At 38.4% G+C, this 12,308-nt stretch overlaps 1 protein-coding gene across 3 annotated transcripts in view; it reads left to right on the top strand.

The window, feature by feature from the left end:
* Positions 1–12,308, top strand: part of LOC106881788 (RING finger protein unkempt) — a 65,464-nt gene that overhangs the window by 30,865 nt on the left and 22,291 nt on the right. For all 3 annotated transcript variants that reach the window (XM_089341311.1, XM_089341310.1, XM_089341312.1), the window contains exon 4: positions 8,655–8,790. In XM_089341311.1, the coding sequence (XP_089197437.1) occupies positions 8,655–8,790 (136 nt within the window). The remainder of the gene's footprint in view (positions 1–8,654; positions 8,791–12,308) is intronic.

Raw genomic sequence — 12,308 nt, 5'->3', positions numbered from 1 at the left:
AAATGTTATTTTGATCATTCCAGCGTGTTTCTAAGGCTGTTTTATGCTAGAAATCAAAGTTTCATAAAAAAATTCCAGTTAATAGAATTATGGGATGTAATGGGTTAATGCAGTAATATATTCTATTTTGCTTATTATCTAGTAATTAGTTCTTTCATGTTAATATTTCTAACAAGTAGATGGCTCCTTCATGATTTGAGTAATTTTCAATATAATCAAGATTTCAGAAGGGCTTACTAAAATATCTGTAACTATATATTTTTTTTTTATTGCCCACAGGGGGCTAAACATAGAGGGGACAAACAAAGATAGACGAAGGGATTAAGTCGATTTCATCGACCCCAGTGCATAACTGGTACTTATTTAATCGACCCCGAGAGGATGAAAGGCAAAGTCGACCTCGGCGGAAATTGAATTCAGAATGTAACGGTAGACAAAATGCTGCTAAGCATTTCGGCCAGCATGCTAACGATTCTGCCAGCTCACTGCCTTGTCTGTAACTATGTATATCGGTATATATACTTTAGTTGGTGTGAACCAGCTGGTATGTTTGTATAAACATAGCTTAGTATATACATACCTTGGGCAGGTCCTGTGCACTTAAACTTTCTCTATCACTCTCTATATGACCTGGGAGGGCCCATTCTCTCTCCTGCTGCTGCTAAGTAGAGTACTGGAACTTTGGTTGCCATGACTAACTTGGGATGAATACAGGAGTGGTTAGGGTGTTACATTCATGATTGCTACATCATGGGTTCGATTCCCAGGTTGGACAGCACAATGTATTCTTGAGCAAAACACTTCATTTCATGTTGCTCTGTGGGTGGAAGAGTAGCAGATGTCTTGTGATCAGCCTTCACCACTTTGTCCTATGTCTTCCTGGATCTCCCTCTTCTGCAAGCTCCATTCGCATTGAGTGCCACTTCTTTATACAGCTGTCATCATCTGTACACATCACATGTCCATACCAATCCAGTCTTCTTTCTTGCACACTCCATCTGATTCCTTTTATTCCCAGTTTTTCTCACAGCACATATATCCTATGTCACTCATGCACACTAAGATTGCACATCCAACTGAACATGCTCACTTTATTTCTTTCTAATCTTTCCATGTCCTCTACTTTGAAGGCCCATGTATCACTACCGTTCAGCATTACAGTTCTAACAAAAGCTTTATATAATCTGTCATTACTTTGTATGGAAAAGACCTTTGTTGCCAGCAGCAGTAGTAGCTCTCTGAACTTTTCTCCAATCTGTTTTTACTCTGGCTACTTATATTTTCAGAACAACCATCTCCCTTGTTGATTATATCTCCTAAGTAGCAAAAGCTATCAACTACTTCTAGTAAGCCATTCAGGCATTCAAGAGTCTATTTCTGGTGTGTTCATAGTACATGCTGCTCCAATACATCTATCACATATAAAGCTTATGTTTTCTGCCAGTCTGCCTGTGATTCCATTACATCATTTGTGTGTTTGTAGCTTACATGGAGTACAGTGTATGGAATTTATACAAACTCCTTTTCTGCATACTGAGCAAAGCCATTTCTCTGAAGCTACCAGTGTCTTGTCTTCTTTCCTACATACTAAAATCTTCATCTTTGCTAAGACTATCTTAAGACCTCTTGATTCTAGGTTTAGCTTCCATGCCTTGAATTTCTTCTCTAATTCTCCTGTAGAATCAGCTATAAGTACTAGATCACCAGTGTATAGAAGTTTTCATGGATAACCAGTCTTAAACTTCTGTGATGGCCAGAAAGACTGCAATGAATAGGAGGGGACTGAAGACTGAGCCTTAATGAACTCTAACCCTCATGCTAAATTCCTCACTGAAGTTGTTGTTGACTCTCACGTTACTTACTGCATCTTTGTACATGGCTTGTACAGTTCTCACAAGCCATTCATCAACACCTGGTTTTCTTAGTGACCACCAGATTACTGTGCATGGTACCTTGTCAGACACCTTCTTCAGGTCAATGAAGGCCAGGAATAATGGTTTGCTCTAGGCTATGTATTTCTTCTACCTCACTAGGAAGTTTGCATTTGTGGTACCTCTTCCAAACATAAAAAAACTACACTACACCTCATCTAGGTCTACCTTGTCGTGAATCACTTGTGCTATAACTCACTCTCTCTCTTTCTATCTCTGACTGTTATAACCTGATCTAGTAATTTGATTGCTCTCATCATCATCATCATCATTGTTTAACGTCCGCTTTCCATGCTAGCATGGGTTGGACGATTTGACTGAGGACTGGTGAAACCGGATAACTGCTTATCTTTGAGGCATTTCTTTTGCCTTTGTAGCAGTTCACTATGGTACTGCTACACCAGTCATTGAGTATGATTGCTTCTTGCATATCTTGACTATCTAGGTGGTAATCTAGGACCCTACCTCACCAGATATTTTGAGCATCTCTACAGCTATCCTTGCTGGATCTGCAGCTTTCCCTTCCCTTATGCTTTTGATTGCCTTACCTACCATGCTGTTGTCAATTTGAATTCCCTCTGTAAGGCTGGTCCATTTTTTTTCCATGCTAGCAACGGCTGCAAGGAATGTCAGTTTAGTGTCACCATTTTTGTTCAAACAGTTTCATATGGAACATAAACATTCGTATGCATGCACACACACACACATATATGTATATATATATATATGACAGCCTCTCACACTATGTCCATCTACCAGTTCTTCTCAGTAGGTTCAGTGCCCAAAAGCAATTAGTGTTTGACTGGAATAATAAAGTATATAGCCCATCTGTTATATAACTGATAGACACACTCTATTTAGATGAGAATGTGTGTGTGTGTGTGTGTGTGTGTGTGTGTGTGTGTGTGTGTGTGTGTGTGTGTGTGAATCTCTAAAACTCAAGAACTACACAACTGATTCCATTCAGATTTTACACATGCCTTACTTAGATCCATGTAGTGTCATGGGCCAAAAAAATTTTCAACTTCTTACCTAATGCAGGCCCAGAGCAATCTCTTATCTCTTCCACTATTTCAGTATTGTATTAATACTGAAACTACTAAAGTGAAACTATTATCTCAGGTATATACAGGCATACGTATATATATATATATATATATATATATATATATATATATATATATATATACATATATATATACTAGCAGTATAACCCGGCGCTGCTCGGGATTAAGCTAGGATTATTAAATGATTAAGTGCTTTATTTCAAACCAAAATAAGTAACATCGACATCAGATTTGAGCGAAATCCGTTGAAATTGGTTTGGCTGAAAATGGTTTGCTGGCAATTTGATTGGGAAATCCCATAAGGAATCAGTTTATTGGTTATTTTCACTTATTGATTCTTTTTTTAAATGTTGCATTAGAGATCTGCATAGGAGAAGGTTGATCTGAAGGTTTGCATTGGGGATCTGGTTTGGAGTAACTTAGGAAAGCTTACCAACAACCTTAACCAAAAAATAAGGAGCCTGTCCCTTCTATGTTAACTCTAACCCTAACCCTAATCCTAATCCTAACCGTAACACCCTAGTGGAAATCGTGCGGGTGTTAATCTGAAAAATTACCAAACCCTTTTTGTGGTCCGAAAAACGGGTTGGGGGGGTGACTGACAAATTGTTACATACGTTTTTGTTTCATAGTTGTGAAATATAAACAAAGCTCTTTCGCTCCCAAAGTAGTATATGTGCGTATGTGTGAGAGTGAGAGGGGGGTGGGAGAAAGATGAACGATTTAAAATAAATAAATGATTTAAAATAAATATATTTGAATTGTTGTGTGAGAAAGTATATATAATCTTAGTATAGAATATAGTGTCTTTCAAAAACATCTTATATTTGAAACTATATCTCATGTTCAAGAAAATAAATGCATTTTACTCTGTCTTCCTTAGCTACATTTTCTTTCGTAATACGCTTTGTCTCCCTCTTCCGCTTGTTCGTTCCTTTTTTTTTTTTTTTTTGTTAGACGCTGTCTTGGTGAGAGAAATTTTTTTTTCCTTCGCCGCTTTGTCTCCCTCTTCCACTTTTTCATTTTTTTTTTTTAGACGATTGGCAAACACTCTGTTTCTCCCCTTGTCACAAACACACTATTTCTTTCTCTCTCTCTTTCTTTCTTTCTCTCTCTTTCTTTCTTTCTCTCTCTTTCTTTCTTTCTCCCTCTCTTTCTTTCTTTCTCTCTCTCTCCTTCACGCGCGTACGCACAGATTTGACTTCGCCATGTCAACAAACTTCAAAATTGGTAAAAGTTTATCGATTTTTACAGCTATACGCGGGTGCCTCTGTGAGAAAAAGTTGACAAAAACACAGATAGGGTCATGAACAATGTCCTCCTAAAATTGGAGCGACGTGCGTGCTAATTTGTGGACGTGCATAACCCACATCACGTACACACACACACACACACACAAACATCTTGTGTTTTATAGATATTGATATATATTGGCAAACTCCAGAGGTGACATTTTCATTTCCCCTTAGCCCTCATGTCACACAGTTGTTTATTTGAGTTGAGTCACACCCTTCCAATTGCTATAGATCCATAATGCATCTTACAGCTGTGCCCATCACCTGTATGGTGAGGAATCCTACATTGGGGAGTGGTAATGAGTAGGGTAGGGTACCTGACTGCTTATTGTGATCATTCGTCTTTTGGTTTCCTGTAGCTTTGCTCTCTTTTACAAACCCAGTGAACATACATATATTTCCGATTTCAAAGAAATTTGAACAATAGATATAAGACCTAAGTTAAAAAGATTCCCAACAATTCAACTTCTCTGGTTGACTTTAAGACCCACCCCCCAATACGCCCCTTAACTCCCACATTTTAGAGTTCCATGTGCTCCATTTTTCAGGAGCAAAAACCTTTGAATAGGTTTCATAAGATTTGGATTTTGGAATCTGTGTATAAAGATGAGTGGTATGGGATAAATATGTCATGATTAGAAATTTTGTTAGGGCGTGTAAAGAGGGAAAGAACCGTCATTAAAATTCATAATCTGCAATTTTGATGAAATTCGAATCATAGGTATTCCAGTTCGTTTGAGAAAATATAAAAGAAAAGTCTAATTCTTCAATTCCATGTGACACGGGCAAAGCTCGGTATCTCTGCTAGTATTGTATAAAGAGCTGAGTTGCTAGTCAGAAATGAAACACACCCACGAAACCTTGTTATAGTAATTAAATCACTTGCTAATTAACATTGTAGTCTCTCTCCTTGTATGCATGCATGTATGTGTGTGTGTGTGTGTATATATATAGGTGTAGGAGTGGCTGTGTGGTAAGTAGCTTGCTTACCAACCACATGGTTCTGGGTTCAGTCCTACTGTGTGGCACCTTGGGCAAGTGTCTTCTACTATAGCCTCGGGCCGACCAAAGCCTTGTGAGTGGATTTGGTAGACGGAAACTGAAAGAAGCCCATCGTATATATGTATGTGTGTTTGTGTGTCGGTGTTTGTCCCCCCCACCATCGCTTGACAACCGATGCTGGTGTGTTTACGTCCCTGTAACTTAGCAGTTCGGCAAAAGAGACCGATAGAATAAGTACTAGGTTTACAAAGAATAAGTCCTGGGGTCGATTTGTTCAACTAAAGGCGGTGCTCCAGCATGGCCGCAGTCAAATGACTGAAACAAGTAAAAGAGTATATAGAATATATAAAGAGTATTCTACATGACAGTTTGATCTTACTTCCTCAACAAAAGCATAAACTCAATCCCTATACATATATCAAGAACATTATCTCATACTTGCACATTCCTTAGACATGGACAGTCCATTCCACCATAACCATTACTCTAAAAATGTTGCAAAGTAAAGAAATTCTAAATATAGAATTGAGAAAGCTTCATAAACTTTTCATCCCTTTTTTAAGATGAAGATATGATTTTGGAACGATTTCATTGCTATTTCTACCAGGTTAGATGACTGCTTTCTGCAGTCCTGTGACTTAGGAACTGTAGCTGTTCACCCTAAGTTAACCCTGATTGATACATCCTGTCTTTTTAAGAATATTCTTCCTTTTTCAAAACAGTATGTTGTAAGGGATTTGAGGAAGCATTTGGCTGCTATTTATAGCAAGTTTAAGCAACCACATAGAAGCTCTCTTGATGGTCTTTCACGAACTTTTAGTTGGTACTTTGGTAAAAGTTGATAGTTACCATTATCCCCGATTCTAAATATTGTTATTTAACCCCAGTTAAGCCTGATTAAGCAGACCTATTGCTCAAAGACATTCCAGCTATGATCATCCCATCTTTTTCTCTTGTACCATATTATCCAACATGTGATTTTTGACGTAGATTACACTGCTATTTCTAACAAGTTGAGTGACCATATAGAAGCTTCCTTGAGTCTTTATCTTTGGTTTTGTATTAATTTTTTTTTCCATACTGGCATCGATTTAGCCTGTAACCTTTGAGTTCTACGTTGGTTGGCGAGCAAGTGAGAGGGCTATAGTACCAAAAGAAAATGTATGAGACAACAGAATTAATTAAACTCATTTCATTTATATCATATTTGTTGAAGAAAGTGTCATTAATTACAATAATTTCCAACAGGCCAGTCACTGGTTTGCTACATTTGTGATGATACAGATTGACTATAGATTTTCTGTGCTACTCACTCAGGCACAACAAATAGCACCATTATCATCTTCATCATCAATCCCTGGATATTACTGTCTCACTCCCTAGGACTCATAGGGCTGGTTACCAGGTTTCCATGGCATATAAGTGACAAAGATCACAATGTCCTCCCTGGTTGACAAACATCACACTAGGAAGGGATTTTCATCCAAAAACACATTTTAAAGATTTTCTGGTTTATACCTATTTGCTTTATGGCACACACATACATATATGTACTCAATACTGGATCTTTTATCTGGCTTTCAGAAATCTGGGAATACTGCACAGTATCATGCAATATATTGTACACTATTTTGAGTAAATGGAGCCTGTTTTTGAAATTGGTTAACATATGTGCTAAAACTGTTCTCAACCATTTTCTATCTATGAACCCCTTTGATTACTATTTTATTCTGGTGGACTCCCATAGCAATTTGATGTTTAAAAACTAGTTTTATAGTAACTTCTTTCAAAATTGCTATTTTGTTTTTTACACATTAATTTGTGTAGGTTGAATTATGTAAAATGTCAGAGAGAAAAACCTCACTGTCCACTACATACCTCTAAAGCAAAATTTTTCCAGGATCTCTTAAAATACTATTGTGGACCCCCAATCTTCTCTTTTGTTGTATGGACCCCCAGCTGAGAACCACTGTGCTAAGTAAATGTTTCGTTCTTCACTTTTTTTAAAGTGGATATATAAAGATTAAACATTAACTGCTTTAGAAGTGTATTAATTATGTATCTGTTACATAAAAATCAGGTTCTTTACTTTTTTTTTCCATTTAATTATCATCCTATAAATATTATAGTGTATACATGGTACAGTATGATATAAATCAAACAGCCTGCTTTTAATCATTATTGTCGTTTAACGTCCGCTTTCCATGCTAGCATGGGTTGGGCGATTTGACTGAGGACTGGTGAAACCAGATGGCTACACCAGGCTCCAATCTGATTTGGCAGAGTTTCTACGGCTGGATGCCCTTCCTAACGCCAACCACTCAGAGAGTGTAGTGGGTGCTTTTACATGTCACCCGCATGAAGGCAAGAATGTATTAATTTGAATCTGAGAAATACTATTTAGCTCTTTACTTACATAGTTTTAGTTTATTTTGTATTTTAACTATAAATTTAGACTGCCTGCAGAAAATCCAGAAATCCAAGATACTTCTGGTCCAAAGCTTGCAGTACCATTGGTCTGGTACTGTGTGTGTGTGTGTGTGTGTGTGTGTGCATGCACGCTTATTATTCTTATACAAGAATGTTGTTGATAGTGACTTCAAAGTTACTGTCAACATCATTCTTGTATAAGAATAATAAATTTGTACTCTCCAAAAATACCAAGTAACCCATCAAATTAATGAAAACTTGTTTTTATTATAACTGAACATAACAACAAACATTAATACACACACGCACAGTGGACCACTCAGTCTCCATCTACAAAATTCCTGAGAAGGTATTGCTCCACCTGTGGTTATGATAGCAAACATTTAATCCCTAGGTATTGGGATTAAATCCAATGAACTTGTTAAGCACTTAGCAGCTATGCTTGTGGTCATCAAATTTTGGCATAAACACTTATTTAAAGCTCAATATTGTTTACTGCTATTTTTAGGAGGTTGAGTGACCACTTAGAGGCTCCCTTGGCTTGAAGTTTCGTTAGTGAATTACTAATTTCTTAATTCATATTGTCTGACTTATCTGCCCCACTCACATACTTACTGTATTTTCCAGCATACAAGTCAATGTAATATATAGTGTAAACATGTTGTGTAAGCATTCAAATATCATCTCCATCTCTCCAACAAATCTTGATGTGTTTCACATGAAATCTTTGGTTCTCCAAAGTTGTCTTCATGTATAAATTGACCTATTCTTTTTGACCGTAAATTTTGGTCCGAAAAATTCAACTTGTATGCCAGAAAATACAGTACATACACAATACACAGCCATCTCAATATGTAATTTGCTACTGACAATTAGCAAGACTGAAAAACTAAATGCTGTTTTTTTTTCTTTTTCTTTCTACATTTCAGACACAGGATATGTTTTAGCAAATTATAAAACTGAACAATGTAAGCGGCCACCACGACTTTGTCGACAGGGCTACGCTTGTCCTCAGTTCCATAATTCTAGGGATAGAAGAAGAAGTCCTAAAAAGTTCCGATACAGGTAAGTTTTTTTCGACTTCTACACATTCTTGTGCATAGACTGGGGTGGGTGGAGTGGAGAGGAAACAGTCGGTTTCTCCTTTACAGCAGTCATGTCACTCCTCTACAGCCAAAAAATGTTCTGCTCCATCCTTTTCTCTCATACTTTATCCCTCCCAACTCATTCTCCCAGCATAAAGCTCCTCCCTTCCAATCAATGTTCATAGTCTTGCAAACTGCATGGTAACCTCATTAGTGCTGCATGGTAACCTCATTAGTGCAAAAAAAAAGCACCCAGTACAGGCTGTGAAGTGATTGGCATCAGGAAGGGCACCTGGCCATAGAAACCATCCAAAGAAACACTGGAGTATGATGCAGTCCTTGGGCTCATCAGATACTGTCAAACCATCCAATCATACCAGCATGGAAAATAATCATCATCATCACCATCATTTAATGTCTGTTTTCCATGCTGGCGTGCGTTGGATGGTTTAACTGGGGCTGCTAAGACCAGGGGCCCGCACTAGGCTCTATTTTCTGTTCTGTCATAGTTTCTATAGCTGAATACCTTTCCTAAAACCAACCATTTCATACAGTGTTCTGGGTGCTTTTAACATGGCACCAGCACAATGGCTATTAAATGATGATGAATGAATAGCTTTTTCATAGCCTCAGTTCGTCACACTTAGGAATCCAGTCAGAAAGTCTATTGATAGTTGCATCTAATGGGACCCTATGGAGGAAATGCCTGAGGAATCTAACCCCACATGCTTCCCTGGAATAGTGGGTGGAAAATATGGATGAATGGATGGATGAATAAATAATGTAAATGAATAATGAAAAGTAAAGTTGACCTTGACAGGTTTCTAATTTAGGAAGAAATTAAAAGGGCAGAACTAAATGTTACTTGGTGTTTTGTTCAAAACTTTTACTGGATCTGCTGAGTTATTACCTGCCGTTTCTTGTTGACATTAAAATGTTGCCAGGCGTAGGTGTGGCAGTGTGGTAAGAAGTTTGCTTCCCAACTATATGGTTCTGGGTTCAGTCCCACTGATGGCACCTTGGGTAAATGTTTTCTGCTGTAGCCTTGGGCAGGCCAAAGCTTTGTGAGTGGATTTAGTAGACAGAAACTGAAAGAAGCCCATCACATGTGTGTGTTCATGTCTCCTTGTCTTGACATCGTGTAATAGTTGTAAATGAGTGTCACTGTCATACAAGCAGTGTCATTCATTTCCAATATTCTGCAAGAACATGTCTGGCCATGGGAAAATATTTGTTGGCACTCCGTCGCTTACGACGTCGAGGGTTCCGGTTGATCCGATCAAGGGAACAGCCTGCTCGTGAAATTAACGTGCAAGTGGCTGAGCACACCACAGACACGTGTACCCTTAACGTAGTTCTCGGGGATATTCAGCGTGACACAGTGTGACGAGGCTGACCCTTTGAATTACAGGCACAACAGAAACAGGAAGTAAGAGTGTGAGAAAGTTGTGGTGAAAGAGTACAGCAGGGTTCGCCACCATCCCCTGCTGGAGCCGCGTGGAGCTTTAGGTGTTTTCGCTCAATAAACGCTCACAACGCCCGGTCTGGGAATCAAAACCGCAATCCTATGACCGCGAGTCCGCTGCCCTAACCACTGGGTCATTGCGCCTCCACTGGGAAAATATTACATTGCTTAGAAACAGATAGAAGCTAGTGACAGGAAGAGCATCCAGCTGTTGAAAATCTGCCTCAAAACTCTGTCCAACCCATGCAAGCATGGAAAAGTGAACGTTAACCCTTTAGTGTTTAAACCGGCCATATCAGGCCAAAATTATCTTCCTGTTTTATGCTCTAACCAGCCAGCTCTGACCTCTCACACCTATCCTACAAAGTCATTCTAAAAATAAACAGGGACATCATCAAAATCTCAGAGTTACAAGATGCTGTACAATTAATTTAAAACAATGTAATTAAACAGGCTTTACATTTGACAGAGTAATCTGAATACTAAAGGGTTAAACAATGATGATATCTCCTGCTTAGTTTTCTTCAAGATTTTGGGCTTTTTCCTTTTATATTTTTGGTGTATTAGTCAGAAGGAAAAGTTTCTCTCATGACCTTTGCTATTTACAGACGTATTGTTCCTGTGGGTGTAATAATGTTGCTTTCTTTTTTTTTTTTAAACAAAACATTCGGTTACTGGATGCAGTTTTAAAAGTTAACCACTCAACCATTAAGTAACAATAGAACCTGTTTTAAGGCAAGATATACAAACTAGAGCAAGCTGTGTTATACACTCCTTGCTCAAGAGCGCAATGAATAGGTGGCAATATCATTGAACTACAGCATTCAACTGTACAGTTCCAGATCAGACCTGATCAATCAGACTTATGATCTCTGGTGTTCCAACCATGACCATCCCATCGTTTTAAAGGCATGTATGACTACATTATCTTGCATGTCCTTTCCTAACATGCTAGGATGAGGTTTCAGTTGTTATTTCTAGCGGATCAAATGCCTGAGGCTTTTACATTGGCTTTTTGTAACATTAAATGTTATATGATACAGTGTGTACTTAAAAATAATAGTAAGTAGGTTATTAGAGTTTGATGTGTGAAGTTTAAAGTAAATTTGTGGGTCACTATGTGGTTAGAGGCGACAGTAATGTGAATGTGTGGTTAGATGCAATCATAAGTGGGCATGTGATACAATCACTGTCCCATTAAGTGAGCCGTACATCTGTGTATCATGTTTCAGCTGTAACAAGATGGTGGTCGCATGTACAGCTGCTATTTCTAGCATCTTGAGAGACCTTGCAGAAACTTCCTCACAGGCTTTTTCTCTGTTTATAGTTGTAAGGAAGTTAATCTGAACTGTAAAAACAATCATTCCAATACATACACAGACACACACACACACACACACACACACATGGATTGCACTGACGTGCATTGAAAAATAGGTTCTGTTCTAATCATTTCAACCAGACTCCTTACCCATTGATTTTTGCAGCAGATGTTTAAACTTGGCATCGACTTCATCTCTTTCACTACTCTGGGAGGAGAATCTACAAATATCGTAGGCATTTTGCCTTGTGGCCTGGCTAACCTATTATGGCTAGGGATGGGGCGATGTGTAAAATTCCTAACTGCTTTCTTGATTCACATAATCGTAATGTTCTATATTCAACAAATGTCCAGTCAACATATTCTTCTGTAGCCTTTCAAATTTAAATGCTGAGCGACCATCGCCTGCTGCTAATACTTTGCAATGCTTTTAACACTATATGTCTATAAAAGATACTTTCTCACAATGAGTACCACAATTTAGAAGGCTTTCAACATATACGTAATATAAGCGAAATCGTGATGGCACCAGTACCAGTAAATCACTAAGCACCGTCCGAGCGTGATCGTTGCCAGAGCACCAGCTGTCTGGCTTTCGTGCCGGTGGCACATAAAATAGCACCATTTGAGCGTGACTGTTACCAGCGTCACCTTCCTGGCACGTGAAAAGACATTCGAGCGAGTTCATTGCCAGTGTCACTGGACTGGCTCC

Source organism: Octopus bimaculoides, chromosome 24 (genome assembly GCF_046866305.1).
Source record: "Octopus bimaculoides isolate indiv1 chromosome 24, ASM4686630v1, whole genome shotgun sequence".
In the NCBI taxonomy this organism is placed as follows: domain Eukaryota; kingdom Metazoa; phylum Mollusca; class Cephalopoda; order Octopoda; family Octopodidae; genus Octopus; species Octopus bimaculoides.
This window is presented reverse-complemented; position numbering and strand designations above follow the sequence as displayed.